At 32.8% G+C, this 17,415-nt stretch overlaps 3 protein-coding genes across 4 annotated transcripts in view; all 3 read right to left on the bottom strand.

Moving 5' to 3' along the window:
* Positions 1–17,415, bottom strand: part of LOC134243140 (putative uncharacterized protein DDB_G0293878) — a 476,688-nt gene that overhangs the window by 39,486 nt on the left and 419,787 nt on the right. The gene's annotated exons all lie outside the window — the stretch shown is intronic.
* LOC134243148 (uncharacterized) lies at positions 157–3,791 on the bottom strand. Its single transcript, XM_062725382.1, has 4 exons — positions 3,618–3,791; positions 1,509–2,788; positions 1,074–1,248; positions 157–853 (listed from the first exon to the last, which is right to left on the bottom strand). Exons 1-4 carry the CDS (start codon positions 3,670–3,672, stop codon positions 480–482), a joined length of 1,884 nt encoding a protein of 627 aa, XP_062581366.1. The 5' UTR covers positions 3,673–3,791; the 3' UTR covers positions 157–479.
* On the bottom strand, positions 10,089–17,098 carry LOC134243138 (lens fiber major intrinsic protein-like). Of its 2 annotated transcripts, none has more exons than XM_062725369.1 (7): positions 16,994–17,098; positions 16,673–16,892; positions 15,168–15,355; positions 14,632–14,836; positions 13,890–13,970; positions 10,658–10,769; positions 10,089–10,344 (listed from the first exon to the last, which is right to left on the bottom strand). In XM_062725369.1, exons 2-7 carry the CDS (start codon positions 16,871–16,873, stop codon positions 10,247–10,249), a joined length of 885 nt encoding a protein of 294 aa, XP_062581353.1. In that variant the 5' UTR covers positions 16,874–16,892; positions 16,994–17,098; the 3' UTR covers positions 10,089–10,246. The 2 variants fall into 2 exon arrangements, with proteins under 2 accessions (XP_062581353.1, XP_062581354.1); XM_062725370.1 differs by having other exon boundaries at positions 17,019–17,036.

Here is a 17,415-nt window from a genome sequence, read left to right as displayed (position 1 = left end):
ACAAAAATTAATGTGTACGATAAGTACATGGATATTTACTGCAAGAAAATGTTTCGTAATGATAATCTGAACAAATGATATATCTATATAAATATATTTATTATATCTCTGCAAATTTTTACTTTATACAAAGAAATTACATAAAACTGACTTCATACTGCGGAATAGGTTTTGTGCTATTTCTTCATCGAGAAATAGTCATAAAGCTATTCACCGGCAAATTTCCTCACGTTTCATCTCGAAGCTCTTCTGGTTTTATCAGATCGTGACTGACATAAGTAAAATATGTTTCGATAAAAATAAAAAAAAATAAATCACCTATTTACAGGTTATGAAGACAAAAGCAAGTTTATTGTCCCCCCTTAACAGTGACTATTTCCTTCGGCGCTGTATTGAGCAGCACCAAAAATTGCTATCGTTTACATAACAAGTAAACATATGTGTAAAATATATATCTTTTTCTATGAAGAAATATCTATTCACGGTTCCCCCCGTAGACAACCACGCATATTCCTCCACAAGACAACTGCCTGATGGGCCAGGGTGGGGAAGTCCATTATCACAATGAGGGATACGATGGAACAGAGGATGCTGGCGCCTACAATCCCAATACCCTTAGCAGAAATCCGCTCATCGCCTGCACTTGTCTTACTCCGGCGGTAGGACGATAGATCGTTCTTCCTGATCTTGAGGTCTTTCTTGATTTCTAAGATCTTCTCCTGGAGCTCTTCCTCTGTCGTTTGGGGGTAACTGGGAGTTGGCTTTGGTTGACATGGACATCTTGAGCATTGATATATCGTTGACTCTGATGTAATTGTTGTTTGTCTAGTTTCTATTTCGGTGAAATCTAAGTCTAAGAAAAAAACATGATTGTTCATTGTCCATATTGTGTAAAGTTGTATATATATTGATGTTTCCTATATATCATCGTATCTCGAAAGCAAAGAATCCATGAAATGACGTTCGAGTCACTACGCAATATACCCATGGCATTCGACATATTGCGTGATAAGATCAAGCATATACTGTGATGTTGTGTATTATATACCTAGAAGTAGTTTAAATGTTCATACCATAAGATTCTGTATTTGTTGACTTGGTTTCAGCTGTAGATGATGGTGTCGACTCGAGAGAGCTTAGAGTCACATTTGCGGTTAGCTTTGGTGCCGGTGCTTCAGACGTATTGTGAGTAAAACTATCCTCTTCTTTATGTCCACAAGGCCTTGTAAGGTGCTGGAGATTTTCACTCTGCAATTAGACTGATTATTCATTAACTGTGTTTTTAAAATTACAGCTTTCATGAATTTGTTCTCTCCTTAATCACGAGATAACAGTTTTACAAACGTTCATTAATTTTTGGGCCACCTTACTTTTGATACCAATTCATTTTTTGCTTAATGAGTCTTGTATTGCTTAATCTGTCATATGAAATCCAGAGCATTGTAAATTAAAAAAAACTTTTCTACATTAAAGAAATAATCTCCAATAAAATACACTAAGGAGTTTACCTCTCTAGATATAAAATTATATCCAATTGTACTAAATGAAGCCTCGTTGCCGTGAACATTTGTTCGAAATGCGTACCCTCCAAAACCACCCTTACATATTTTACAGTCGTAATCCCGTGTTAGATTAATCGCCACTCCATTATCATCGTACTCCACGATAATTCCACTGCTCAAAGTTTTCTTAAGGATACCATGGTCTCCGGAAAAAGTCTGCAGAGTATAGCACACATCAGTGATCAGTCCCACGAACATTTTCATTTTCTTTGCTCTGTTCAATCTGTTTCGTCGAGGGATAATCAGAGTCGACACATACTGGTCAATGGCAGGCAGCAGTAACATCCCTTCATGATAACTAGGGTACCGACTGTTAGGAACGTTACCGGAGAAGATCTGCATAATTGCAATGGGTTTGTCGGAAGAAATATGGCTGGTAACAACCTTTTTAGTAGAAATCTCCTGAATTTCCCCGGCATCTAGCCAGTAGTGACCCTGCACCGTTGTTATATTAGTACAGTTATAATGGGCGACGAATCGGAGATTTGACGGGGCCATAGAGTTATACGCAATAGGAAATGTATAGAAATATTTACCGAAGTAATCAACCGGTGGTATTTGTTCCATAGACATGGTCGCATCCTGTTTTCTTCCTCCGCAGAAGACAACAACAGAACTGTTGGCTCGCAACAAAAGTCCCGTGAAATCGTCTGGGCTCTCCAAGGACACGTGACTGTAAATTTCTTTGACAAGAAAAGGGGTTCTAGTGTGTGGTAGGGACAAGTGATCAACTGTGTTCCTTCCCACGGCATGTTCGGGGGTAAAGACCGATATGTTGCCGTGGTTTTCATTCTCTAAGATTACCATGGTATTCTTTTTTAAGCTTACAATTGAACAAACACATATACTTTCTTCTGAATTTTGGCAGAAAGGCATCATTCTGTATTCTTCGCCAGCAACATCTAGCGGAAAGACAAGATATGACGCTGCTGATGATGGTCCATCAAAGAAAGCCGTGATGCTAACCGGATGTGACGCAATTATTCTAAGAACAGGAAACAGCATGTTAATTTCCCCATTATGTTCTTTCAAAGCAATTTGCTTCACAGTTCCTGGACTTACTTGAAGAGATGCGAATTTGTTCCTTTCTTGCTCGTAAATGACGTTTACTGTAACATTTACGTCAAGCACTCCAGTAACAATGAGAAAAGCGTCAAATCTGGACAAGTCTAGATTTCTGAAGAACGCCGCAACAAACTGTTCTCCAGTGTTGTCAATACTTTTTGCTAAAACGAAATGGAAACTCATCATGCCACAGAATAGTTATTATTTAAAGAGAAGGGATTTTTTTTTCTCTGTTTGATATAGTTGCCAGGTTATGGATATATTTTCTATCTTCTAAAAATAAAAATACGTTATTCACGATAGTTTTACATTGCCTAAAATTAAAATGTATTTAAAGGTTTGAAGGAAATGTAAGGTTAACAAAACTTTGTTTTATATTGTTATTTTACTGTTATTGATAAAGAAAAAGATTCAATTAATGCCAAATGTATTGTTTATTGTTTTATTTCTCAATATTTTTTAAGCTTAATATAAATACATGTAACTTGAAAACAAGTGAAACTAGAGGTACTGTGAGCAATGAGCTCACTAAATGATACCCCCGCCTCCCATATGAATATAATGGCAGTGTCCATGTTTTGCTCTGGAAAATCCAAAATATATGTCAGATCAAAAAGTAAAATAGGAGGTGCACAATGGCAATATGTAACGAAGATTCTGTGAAAGTTTCATTAAATTTCCTTCAGTGGTATGAGAGGAGTTGCGGATAAGAGATGGGTACCCCAAAGCGTAACAGACGGACGGACGGACGGACAGACGGAAATACCGATTACTATATACCCTCCCACTTTTCAAGCGGGGGGTATAATGAATAAATAACTTATTGAGGTCAGTTCAATTGTATTAAGCAGAGCTATGAGTAAATGTAAATTATTTTTGTCTTTGGTAGTCCTAAACATAGGTACTTAAAATTAGGAGTTAATGTCTTCCAAGTTAATAATTTTTTTAATTTATTCATACCTATAAAAGCATTGTTTAATGATCTCATACCTGTTTTAGCAGTAATGCTGAAAGAAATCACCTGGAAGAGTGTAAGGAAGTCCATGTTGAATCAAATGTCCATGCTGATTCCAGATATTATTGTCTACAGAAGGATGCGTCTCAGACGTCAAGGCATCTCATCAAGTTATGTTTGTTCGTATGAAATTAATCAACAGAATAAACGTTTTATGGAAATGAATTACTAATTGATTCACTCCATGTTGTGGATAAAGATTTGAAAATTATATATTTCTTACCACAGAAGGGAAAAAGTCCCTAATGCATGCAAGTGTCATAGTGTAAATTTTGAATTTAATGCATGTGTCATGATGTAAAATTTGAAACTAATGCAAGAGTCATATTGGTCATGTTATAAATTTAAAATTCACCGAGTGGCGGTAAGTACAAAATTTTGCCGGGTTTCAAATATTTTTATTTACTCCAAACTTGTAAATTAAAATTTTACAGTGAGACACATTAATTGAAATTAAATACCGGTACAAATGTTTGAGACGTATTGTTTTAGTATTATAATAATTGTTATAAAATAAGTTTTATAGAAAAACTATTTTACAACAATATTTAAGACATATTGTTTAAATAGTCTACGGCTTTAACAATCAAAAAGCTGTAAGTTCAATTATTGTTGCTATGTTAGGTAAATAGGGAAGCATTAAAAGTAAATTTAAAATTCAGAAAAATATTTATTAAAGTTATGAATGCTTATTCTTTAATATTTACCACAAACCTTTAGATCATCTTTATAGTGGACTGACAAACTTTTAAAGAAATACAATTTTCATGCCTTTAGCTTTTCAGTTCAATGCAAGCGATTTAAAGGTTTGTGGTAATAATTTAAAAAGCATTTTTAACTAATCAAAATATCTAGATTTAAATTTCTGTTAATAAGTCTATGTTTCAATAAATTTCAATATACCGGTACTGCAGAAATGCTTTTTTTTTTTTTTTAAACCTTTAATTTATTAAATTAATACGCTGAGACACATTCAACATTTTCCTCGGAAATTTCAAGTGCATTTAAAGTATATTGATTTTTGACAATTTAAGACATCCTCATAAATTTTAACTGAAATTTTAATAAGCTACCTGCATCAAAATTCCTTGAGGAAAATAATACTGGTATTTGATTAATTTGGTCTCTTGTGTGATCTAAAGCGAAGGTTATGTCGAAGATTTTAATTAAGATTTAGATATTTGTTCATTAGGCTCTGTCCTTTCCTCCATTGATATATTTTTTCTTTGGGTTGTCCTCCTTTCTGCAAATTGTTTGTGAACATGAGCAATGAACTTTAATTGTCAAAAGAATGCATAGGTCCAAACGTAATTCCCTAAATTCTATTCACACCAACAAAAGTATTAATTATCTTTAAGAGCCTTGACCATGCTTACATATGTACAATAATTATTATGTAAACAATAAGATACCATTATAGTATTGGAATTAAAGTTGTGTCTGTAAAAAAAATACCTAATCCGCATGAGCAAGCCAAAAAGGAAAATATTTTTGTTTACCAGTATTTTCAATTTTTCATGTCTGTATAAATGATAACCTAAAGTGGGTAGGTAGGTAAGATATTGTTCCATTGGCATGTTTATCACTGTAAGTTTCATTGATTGAAAAGTACACTGCATAAGAATCTAAAAAATGAAGTATGGATATAAACAGTAAATTCTAACTCAAAAGTCAGTTGACACAATTAAATCGGAAAGAGAGCAAACGTATTGACCTCTAAAACATCAGACATGCCATAGAGGAGTAAGCATCCCCTGTCGATCAGTTACAACCATAGTTTGCTCCTGGACGAACATGTTGACAAAACATGGATATTAACAGTCTCGTCATCATTTGCATGTTTCATGGCTAAAAACCATCCCCTGTCCTCACTGTCCGAGACTATTCCGTGCGAGGATCGGACTGACCAGTCAAATTCTCATTTTTACCCTCAGCTACATGCAGTATTTATATTAAAGTATGGTGTTCGTTTTCTTGGGGTGAAAATTGTCAATTTGACCGTCAACTACATGCAGTATTTATATAATAGTATAGTGTTCCTTTTCTTTGGATGAAAATTTTCAATTTTACCCTCAATTACATGCAGTAATTATTATATAAAAGTATGGTTCGTTAATTGAGAGAAAAGTTTGAAACTTCAAGTGCCTGTGGCTCAATGTCAAACATATTTTTGCCAAGGAAGGTCTTATGAAGAAATCCACAATGTATATAATATATGAACCATTCAAAAGAATGCTAATGAATAAAGTTTGGTAAAATTTAAAAGTGGGTCAATCTCCAAAGTCAAGTTGTAAAAATGTTGAAACCCAAGTCATGTGGTTTATTTCAAGATCTTCTTTTAAAAGCCTTTAAACCATGGCCACATATCTTGAGCTAAGGCGTTATATTTCATAATAAGTGAATTCCTTATGACAAGGCCTTCCATTGGTTACTAACAATTTTGCCTAGAGGTTTCATCTACTTTTTGAAGAACTATAACCTTGACTACATTTTTGAATGGATGTTGCATTACTAAGTACACATATTTTACAGATTTATATCTTATTTCCTTTCTTTGGGTCTAAGAATTTTTTGAATTTTTGAATGGATGTTGCATTATTCATATTTTACTGATTTATATCTTATGTCCTTTCTTTGGGTCTAAGATTTTTTTTGAATTTTTGAATGGATGTTGCATTACTCATATTTTACAGATTTATATCTTATGTCCTTTCTTTGGGTCTGAGAATTTTATCTGCATTTGTAAAGTTTAACCTCTGCCAAGAGTTGCCTCACGAGGGCACCACTGTTTCACAGATACAGCACATCTTGATACTATACTTTTGAATTGAATTTTTTTCCCGTTATGAGGATTACATGTAGTTCTGTTCTGAAACCTTAATTTGGGTCACCGGAATAATATTAAAAGTTACTCTGTAATTATATAAAAAGAAATTCAAAAGCTTCTGACCAAGTATGAATATTTCTGTTTTTATATTTTTAATAATATTTCTTACACGCTTTTTCCTATAATTGCCATTTCCTTGTGAAAACTTTCTAAAATCCTGTTTTCAAACTTGAAAATGAACTAAGAGATTATGCAATATACAAACCGACCTATGTATAATACTGTATTAAAATTTTAAAGTACTTGCAGAAAAATGGGAAAGTGTGGCTTCAAAAAAGAAATCCATCTTTTACTTGCTTTCTGTGTAAACGAAGAAAATTGCATTTAAAATAGGTTACATGTATCTAGAGTAGGCTTGCTCATTGTAAGCAAAAAGCTGTTGCATGGCTGGTTCTTAAATATAAAGAAGGGTTTCTTACAGCTAGAAATTGTTATTTTAAAAAGAATAGGAAAAAATAATTCCAAAAACTTGTTCAAATATATTGTTTATTACGTAAAATCCATAATATATGAATTTACAGTACTATGCACACGACAGCACAAGATAAATGTCTTCTTTGTACTTTATTGGAAATATATAGCATTTTCTGAACACATTAAACGAATATCAATATTATTTATAATCAATCTCATCGAGCCCGATGTTTATTCGTATAGTATTATGTAGTAGGGCTAAAAACTGGAGGGCCATACCTCAGAAACTAGAGATGGTATCATCACCATTTTTTCATAGAAGTGGTAACTGGCCCTAGTACCCCACCCTCAAAATTTCAGACCCCGGGGTAGGGGACTTCAATGTCATCGAGCCCGATGTTTATTCGTCTAGTATTATATTTTGCGAATTGCGAAGTGAGAACTGCTTCCTGCTAATGTGAAAAGAAAAGAGAATAATAAAATATTCGTCTAGTATTATATAGTAGAGCTAAAAACTGGAGGGCCACATCTCGGAAACCAGAGATGGTACCATCACCTTATTTTCATAGAAGTGGTAACTGGCCCCTAGTACCCCATCCTCAAAATTTCAGACCCCAAAACGTATGTTAAATTTTTGAATTGCGAACTGCGTTCTAGAGAGCAGTTCACTTTTGAATTGCGAAGTGAGAACTGCGTCCGCCTTCCTGCTAATGTGAAAAGAAAAGAGAATAATAAAATGATGAGACGGAATGATAGAAAATTCACAAAACAAATAGTTTATATCCCTGTGATTTCATGAAGGGGTTTTATAACAATGATAAAGAAAGCAAAACAGTGCTCAACATCTGCTGGTAAGACTACTAAACTAGTATACATGCCCTTGCAAGTATACAAGTTTTACTTCAACGGATCATTTTCAAACTACTCTTTCAATGTATTAGTTGAAATTTTCAACTGAAGAAAATCATAATTATGTTTCAAGCAGAGCAGGAACCAATGATTAAGAGCCATTCTCTGTAATGATTTGAAATTTTATATATGAGCTGTGGCATGCATAGTCTCAGAATTTCTCCAAACTCTCTATGATAAAAGTCATTGATACCCTAAACTGAAATCAGGCAAAAATTGGTTGCTATGTTTTGTAGTTACCATGGCAACATGTCTTAAAGTTAAAAAAATGGCATTTTTAAACATGTTTAGAGCCCCATAGTTAACATTTGCAGCAAAGCAAACAATTGGCAATGACTGTTTCCAAACGTTGAAGGTCAGATGTCTCAAATGCATGATAAACATGTTTGGTAAATCAATTATTACATACGTTACTATGGTAACAAAGTATTCAAAAGTAAAAAAAAAATATTCATTGACTTTTATACAGTCATACACAAAAAAATAAAAAGCAATTATAGGATGAAATGTGACCAAATAATAGAAAAAAAAGAGTCTTGAAACATATACCAAGAACAAAATATGATATTTCATTTTGGTTGGCAATGGTTGCCAAGGTTATTATACCACAGGGAGCCTTCAAAGTAACACTCTGTATGTTTAAATCTGATGGTATCTTTAAAAAAAAAGCAGATTTCCTCATAACTAATGATAAATTTTATAAGATGTTGGTGTGCTCCAAGTTTTCCCATTTGAAAAAATTCAGATTAGATTCTTTAAATAGAGCGTTGCTATGGAAATAAGCAGAAAAAATATGCTTAAAAATCTGAAAAATATTTTCTTTCCTTGGATACGTACCCTTAAATGTGAAAAACTTTTATGATTGATATTTATTAACAGCTAACTTGACTTTTAATTTTGACTATCATCCAATTTCTAAGTGGATGCAAGAAGTTGGCACACAGGGTTTAATATTGATATAAAGGTCACAAAATCTTACATTTTCCCTTCTTGGTAACCATAGCAACAGTGTTGTTTCATTCATCAAATTTTATCAATATATGATATTCAACTTTCATATTCAAGCTGAGTCCTTTAATTTTTTTCTTGATTAGATGGCAATTTAATTCTTAAAACAGCAAAAAATAATTCACTTTTAAGCACTTGTACTTTGTTTCCATGGTTACACTGCAAAGTAGCAATTATACCCAATTTTTCTTATGGTTTTGGTGTTGCAAGGTCCTAAGGAAGCATATTTGCCAGTCTTGAATTTTCATGTTTTTCCTCAAGACAGTAGCATTAACGCAATCTTAGTTACTGGTTTTGCATGGTTACACTTTGTTACCATGGCAACCATAAAAGTTATTTATAGAATAATATTGCTTATACTTATATACTGAAGGTCAAACATTTTCATTGTTTTTCTTAAGTCATTGATTGAGTGCAATATTTCAGCATTTTAAATGTATTCCATATGTACCCTTGGTTACCACTTACTTAGAGATATATTCTAAACAGATTCTTTACAGTATAAGTGACATCAAGGTTCAGAATGGTTTGTTTGCTCCTTCTAGTTTTTATTAAGCTACAGTAAGATTTAGGGTGGCTGAAAATTTTCCATAGCAACTGAGACAAATTTTGTTTATATTTGTTTCTGGTGTCAAGTACTAAGCAAAATTTCATCAAAATCGGACCACCAATGATTTAATGGTTACTGAGAATGGCTCTTAATGAGTAGATATTTGAAACACAATATAAAATGAAGTATAACAAAAATTACTTAAAATATTTAAAACATTGGTTACAACCGATTTGAATATTAAAGCTGTCGTGCCAGTAATCAAGGAAACATAACCCATCAACCGATTGCAAAATGCTTCAATACCCGTAATATTAGTTACATAGTCTTTTAGTGACTGGGTATGGGATGATACCTGGTTAGTAAATTTCATACCTGGCGAGGCGGAGCCGAGTCAGGTATGAAATTTACTAACCAGGTATCATCCCATACCCAGTCACTAAAAGACTATGTAACGAATTTACCCCACCGATGAAACATTTATCTGTACTTTATTAATGGTTTTCTCTGCTAAATGCTTCATCACGCTTATACTGTGCCTATTATGACGTCACGTTTGTGTTTGTGACGTAATACATCGACCGGGTATAAATCCACCGCCTTCACGTGACAGACTTCAACCAATCGTGCCAGGATTTCCAAAAAATCAACAGGATTTTCACGTGAAAAAATCGCACGCCAGGATTTCACGGAAAAATCTACAGAGGTGGGGTAAAATAGTTATACTATACTGATCAACTGCGCAGTTAATCACTACTTTTGTCAAAACTCCAAAAAGGGAATTGAAATTTGGATATCATAAAGCTTATATCTATATAAATGTTGCTGTAAACTATTTAGAGATTGGAAGAATCCAATTTTTTCCCATTAAATGCTGCCTCTGCTGTTCCGGTAAAATAATTCCTTGGGATTGCAATCATATTTCCTTCTGCAACTGAAATAAATAAAACTTTATTTAAAAACAAAAACACCAGAAAATATTTATGGCTATGAAACTGTTATTTATTCATGAGAGAGAGAGAGAGTTAAAAGAGAGATTACGAAATATTATAAACATAATTATGTCCTTTTTAATTATATAATTAGAAAGCGTTTGGGTCAATACTTTTTTCCCAGTAATAGGGCATAAAATATTAACAGATCAAATCATGAACACCTCCCACCAATTTGCAAACCCGTTGATTGCTTCACATTTAACAATATAGATCTTTTATAATCTGTTATTTCCACCATTACAGAATACATACGCAATTTGTGAGTAGCTTCCTCGTTCGATATTGTTCCTTTGTATGGAGAGAAAAGGAATTTGTACAACAGGCTAGCTATGCAGCCTCCAAGAATAGGCCCTACCCAGTACACCTAAAACAGAAATTAAATAAATGTTTTTATATGTATATATAAAAATGAAGTTCTGTAATTTACAAGCATCTATTAATGGGTCCTAAGAAAATAAACTAAGAACATGCTTTAGTCAACATTTTGTTTTCTTTGACGTATTTTCTAAAAAAGATTGAAAGTGGGTGAAAACCTTTTACTTTGGTCAAAACTTTTAAATGAGAAAAAGATTTTCTTTCAAATAAACATTGGCTGTAACAAGACTAGTACTTTTTTTCGAATGTTTTATGAGAAGATGGGCGTATTTGGCGTCATCTTCGCTAGCCAAGTGTCCGATTCGTAAGGTGGAGATGAGGGAAACGAATCGGACACTTGGCTAGTGAAGATGATTTGGCGTGTGATCTGCAGGCATCATTTTGTACGAAACATTAATGGTTTAAGGGTACTTACCACAAACAAAAAATGGATGCGCGGGTTGATATATATTTTTTGACTGATTTTGATTTGTATTGATATAAATAATAAATCCCTGAAATATAAAGAAATCGTAGGTTTTCCTTGGTGTTTAGCCATACAAAATTTTGTACAATTTTTTAACTTTATGACAAAATCTTATAAAATTCATTATTCAGGTTGTCAATTTAAATGTAACATTAATGGTTTAAATTTGTGTTATTTATCCTTAAATGTTCATGATTTGGTTGGCTGAACATAGCTGGTCAGATTTTACAAATACAACCATAGGATTTTTTTAAATTAAGTTTGAAAGACCGTCAGATTTAATGTAACATTTATGACCGTTTTTTTCCTAGGAGGTACAATAACATAGTAATGTTTCACAAAAAATAAACACCTTCAAGATTAAAGGCATAGATAATTTAGTGTACATTTTCATCATAGAATAGAAGATTGGAATTAATTTTGCTAGAGAACAAAACTGAACCAAAATTTATCTAATTCAAAATTTAAATACATCAGTACATAAAATGAATCTGATTAAATAAATAGTTGTTTGCATGAAAAAAAAATATTAATGCTCCATGCGAGGTTCGAACCAAAAACGTTTCACCTGTAGTACACTGAACATGTAGCTTATATTACTGCGCTACCACCGCTACACTTACACCTTTGAATTTAAAAAGACAAAGAACACCACATTTACACAGTTCGGTTTTTTTTTTTTTTGGAAAAAGTTCATTTTTATGGTCTCTGGGTCTTCTCTCCATTTTGTACAAATGTATATTCGTTTCTTTGAATTACAATGCACACAAATAACGTTTCAAAATCATGGAGAGAAGACCCAAAGATAGAATTTTTTTAGAAAAAAGTGTTTTAAAATGTACCATTTTGTACCAAATGTCTGATCTAGCCAATTTTCTAGCTATTTTTTAGCAAATCAAAATTCACTTTCGGAATAGAATAAATGTTATAATTTCAGGTGACATGTCAATTAAATTTTCACTTTACGCCCAGATTCCTGCCGAATGCCAATTAAAAGCGCCCTCGTTCTTTTTGACCTTTTGAGGTTTAACCTTCTTTTTAAATAATGAACCTTGGTCGAAGCCTTTGCAAGTCCACCATCTATGTTAAGGCTTTCCGAATATACAAATTGTATGATTATTTATCTAATAATCAGGGCCTTTTGCACTAGATGCATATGCATTACCTGTGACAATGCTTTTTTTCTTAATAGAGAGTGATTTTCATGACCTAGACCTCGAAGTTTGACTTTCGAAAACTTTGAACAAAGAGAGCATTTATATCATATGTACTTCTAAAATAAAAGACACATGTCTCAGAACATATACAAAACAGTTAGAAAACCATTATACCTTGGAAGAAGGTCTTGTTATATATAACAACCGGTCAATGTAAAGCACTAGAAAAGCTTCAGTTTTAAAGAAGCTGTTTAAAGCCATATATGGCGTATGTACAATGAAAATTATTGGACTAAAATTATAAGAACTTATTATTTGTATCATTACTTTATATAAAGATAGAATTTTTCCGTAATTTACAAAATCTAAATCAATTGCGTTATTTCCATATCACAATTTGATTTGGATTTTATTTAAGAAAATAAAAAAGATTTAAATAACACATTACAGAGAAGATAAAATCGTATTATGCGATGAAACGATGTGTTCTCCGTGTTCAGAATTATATGAAAAGCTTTGATTTAAATGTATCAACTATATTTCTTTACTTAATTTTGTATTTTTCAAAAATATATATTTTTGATCAGTTACGCCATATATGGCTTTAAAATGCATCTTTCCATGAACTGCCAATAATAAATATATCAGTTATATTTAAAACTTAATTTAATTAAATTCAGAAAAATGTGGAGTAGTCAAATGTAACTACGAGGGGTGATCAAAAAGTTCGTGAACTACCTCTATATTTACAAGACCACAACTCAGATCAGAATGAAATTTGGCACACATAGAGTCAAACACATGTTCTATAAATAGCATATGTGGGGAAAAATGTGTTTTAGTTAAGCAATTCAATATGAAAGGTCGCCAACTTACAATAAGAAAAATAGTTAAATATCTTGTCAATAATATAATCATAAAATCCCTAAAATATTGTTTAATTTAGACCTCAAACATATCAGATATGACAAAGAGGAAGCACCCATACTTTATCCACATTAAATAAAGGACGCTCCCAAGACAGAGGACTCGGGTTATAATGGTCACCATGCTCATTCTGGAAAAGGATATCCTTATCCACCCATGCTATATTGTCGAAATTTGTCCATTTCTGACAAATGAACTGTGTTTGTTATCAAAAATAACTTGCATGGTAAGAGAACTATGAGTCGGAAAAATCATTTAAGTCTAGCTTATCTGACAGAACGCTATGGAGCATGTCATTTGACCGTCTAGATCACGTGATTCGCGCATGGACAGAATGGTTGCAGATGCGTGTTAAAATCGGAGAAGACTAGATTTTAAAAAAAAAGAATTCAACAGTAAAACCCTATATCATTATTTTTATGGAAGTTATTCAATTAGTTGGCGAACTTTTTGGTCACCCCTCGTACTAAGTATAATGTATAAATGCGTATGTACTGTAATAGTATCATATGGTCCCCTAGAATAGAAATAATTATCACAGACCGTCTATAGACTTTACCCAATGTGTGTCGTAATCGTTGGAGGCCACAGCACTCCCTAGAGATCGGGCAGGGTTCATACTGGACCCCGTCAAGGTAATCTGTAAAGAAAAAAAATTCCAAGAAATCTAGATTGTCTGTCGAGCTATAGCTTCATATTTAAAAGTGCTAGCAATTGCATTTCTGAAAAAAAAACAAATAGTTTCTCGACGGGAGAAAAAAAAACAAAAAAATATTGTAAACATATTTACAGACATAAATAAATTGTAGTGTTTCGTGGTCAATAAGATGGTCTCTGATTAGAAAAAAAATGTCTAGATGCCTTTTTCACATAAGAATGTTTTTATTACCACAAAATACGCAATTAGATTGTTGTCAGAGAGGAAATCAGGCCTATTGTCCAGTCCTGCTATGACCACGGATTCATTGTGCAAGAAAGGGGCCAGTGTTCTCTATATTCATCATTATTAACAGCAATTACAGGATATAGAAATACTCCAGCTCTTGATTAACAATCTTACTTAATTCAAATAGGCGTACACTCATGTCTTTATTATCTGTAAATTTTATGTACACCTTATTAGTTTGTAAGGAGATGTGGGAAGAGGGACGAGTTTCATTCAAAATTAAAGTTAATACAGTTTGCAACCATCTAGAAAAATGAAATAAAAAAAACATTTAAAGATCTAAATGTATTTTTAATACATATGACCAACCTAGTCCTGGTGGCAACTAAAAATGCATATGCCAGGCCATACTTACGGAAGAAAAATGCAGCATTGCTACCGTGAGCCCAATTTTCAAAGAAACACTACCAAAATCTGTTCTGTTTCCGTCTGTTGTCGCAATAATAACAAAGACAAGACAAAATGTTAAAATCAGCTCAATGGCAACTCCTTGTAAAAGAGTGTAGCTATCGGAGACTTTGGTCACTCCAAGATTAGAATGGAATGCACCTGGTGTCACTCTGAAATCAAATTTTCTTATATAAAACATTTACCAAACATTCGAAAAATCATACTTTGGAAAGATGTGTTTATGACTGTTGATCAAGGTGAAATAGAAAAATCATATTTTGGAAAGATGTGTTTATGACTGTTGATCAGGTGAAACCAATTCACTTAATTTCGGTTTATAAATGTGTCATGAATTGATGAAAAGTTTTATCATGTTGTAAATTTTGCATTTACTGCCACCCAGTAAAATCAAAATTTACAACATGGCACATGTATGTTTCACTTACTCATACAGAATAAGCAAGATTATAGGTAATATATTGTTAAATAGTAATTCTTTACCCTCTCAGAATCATTCCTCCCACAATGGCTCCAATGGTTTGAGCAATTGTGTAAAACAAAGCGCGAAAAATAGTGATCTGAAAACTCGCCAAAAATCCCAAAGAAACCGCAGGGTTGAAATGTCCGCCGGAAATGTGACCAAACATTTGAATAAGGGCCATAATCGCCAGTCCAAATGCAAGCGCTATCTGTAAAAAAAAAAATCATCTGCAAATCAGGAAATTCATTAGTTAACTGTCGAGATAATCTTGATAAAATGTCAGTTATGTGCAGGGGAACACTGATAGTTTTCATTCAAAATATTTGTTTGTAAAGAAGAAAATGTATCTCAGGTGCTTCTTGTTGCCCTCGGACCTCTTGTTATATTATTTTGACGCAATGCCATACATTTTTAAGACTATGAGTATAAACTAACCATGCTAATGTAACAAATTATCACCAGCACTGATGTCACAACAATATGGTGTTTTGTTAACATTCCATTCACCGTGATTTCAAACAGAAAAAATACATTCTTGTTTATGTAAACATTGAAATTATTGTCATTTAAACATCGAGGGGTCGGTAAGTAACCTGGATATTTTGACAAACTAGAGGAAACTCCGTATACCTGGAGTTCGTGGTAAAGAGCGTTAAATTACATATTAACCACTATGTATGCTTGTTCCTATAATGAAGTGAGGATAATTTGTCTTCAGTCTGCAGGATTAGAGGAACAACGTACTTTGTGAATGTTGACCACGTCAATCTGTTTTATAAACGATTTTCCCCAAAGATGGAGAGGGTTAAAGCTGAAATATATCTTCAGCCAAAAAAAAAGGAATATATTCTGTCGTGTTCATAAGCTTTATTAAATGCCCAGACATATATAAAGCTTAAAAGAAGACATTTTTGAAAGTGCGACATACTAGTGCTTCAGGGAGGGCTGTAAGATAAAAAAGAACCCAAACACACAGAAAATCAACAGTATTTGAGTTATCATAGTGAAATATGTCGATCGTAAAGTTTTCAGGTAATGCTACAACAAATATTGCATTACGAATTTTTGACTAAATATCTTAGATCCACACAGATATGAAATCTACGTGTGAAAAGATGCGCAATAGATTGGAGCGGTGGTACATGTATATCCGATTTATCCTCAACAAATGTTCAACTCACACACGTTATAATTTCAACGGATTGTATCTGAAATGTGTAGAAGGTCTAAAAAAAATTTATATTCTGAATCTATTCTATCTTTATTCCACTATGAAAAACTACCTAAGCAAATAATTCTTGGCATTATTATTTAAAGGGCATTTATCACAATAAAAAAAATATGCAAACTGGTTTATGATAACTTGATAAATAATCTATACGAAAAACACGTGAATGTTGGATTTATTTGGTTTTCTGATTTTCAAATGATAATTCTTTATAGGTAGAAAAATTTTATATTACATTTATTTCAAAAGTATCTGTAATATTGTGTGTGTGAGAGAGAGAGAGAGATTTCTACTCACTCTGACGGGATTTATGGGGTCAGTTAATGTGGAAGCACATCCTAGGAAGACAAATAACATAGTCCCTACGAACTCTGCCAACACCGCTCTCCAAAACTTCCAGGTTTTCAGTTCACGGATGGAGTAAACCTTTTCCTCCACATCTTTTCCAAATCTAGCTTCAGTTACTGCTTGTGAAACGTGCATAAAATAGCCCTCCATTTCTCACTTTCGCAAAATTCTGCAAATATATAACGCCGGATAATTTTCAGGTGAGGAAAAAAGTATCTACGATGAAAACAAATAAAAATCCAGTTTCCACTTTTAAAGATATTCAAATACTTTATTACGTATATGTAGGTGTTACTAGCAACTACTGGTGCTCTTTTATAGAATAAATAAATCTTCGATAGACGATTACGTATATGACATGTGATAATACAGTTAGTTTAACAAACTGCACTTTCACGAGGGGGCGTTACCCAACATACACTCATGTTTATGCAAAAGAAAATTTACCATATGTAGTATTTAACATTAACACAAGTTTATTAATGCTACCTCAAAACATGTATACAAATCCACCTTTTCTTACTTTATTTGAATTTTACTTCATGCATTAATTCTAATTGCAGTTTTTAACGTCTTAGAACATAGAGAGTTGTTTTTACATTCGCCAAGTATATATTTCTTTAAAATTTATTTATTTTTATTACCTCTTGCATATATTAAATGGAGTACTTAGTTTCGTTAGGAATCTTTCA

Source organism: Saccostrea cucullata, unplaced genomic scaffold (assembly GCF_032062105.1).
Source record: "Saccostrea cucullata isolate Sc308-1 unplaced genomic scaffold, CSIRO_AGI_Scuc_v1 ctg161, whole genome shotgun sequence".
Lineage (NCBI taxonomy): Eukaryota > Metazoa > Mollusca > Bivalvia > Ostreida > Ostreidae > Saccostrea > Saccostrea cuccullata.
Note: the sequence above shows the minus strand (reverse complement) of the source record. Positions and strands in the feature narration are given on the sequence as shown.

Bases quoted from the DNA above. Each gene is read 5' to 3' on its own strand.
- LOC134243148 (XM_062725382.1), bottom strand. From the start codon at position 3,672: ATGGACTTCCTTACACTCTTCCAGGTGATTTCTTTCAGCATTACTGCT. The intron at 2,789-3,617 runs GTATGAGATCAT...ATTTCGTTTTAG, and splicing joins CAGCATTACTGCTAAAACAG to CAAAAAGTATTGACAACACT. The intron at 854-1,073 runs GTATGAACATTT...TTTTTTTCTTAG, and splicing joins AACAAATACAGAATCTTATG to ACTTAGATTTCACCGAAATA.
- LOC134243138 (XM_062725369.1), bottom strand. From the start codon at position 16,873: ATGGAGGGCTATTTTATGCACGTTTCACAAGCAGTAACTGAAGCTAGA. The intron at 13,971-14,631 runs GTAAGTATGGCC...TTTTCTTTACAG, and splicing joins CAATGCTGCATTTTTCTTCC to ATTACCTTGACGGGGTCCAG. The intron at 10,770-13,889 runs GTAAAGTCTATA...TTTCTGTTTTAG, and splicing joins ACGATTACGACACACATTGG to GTGTACTGGGTAGGGCCTAT.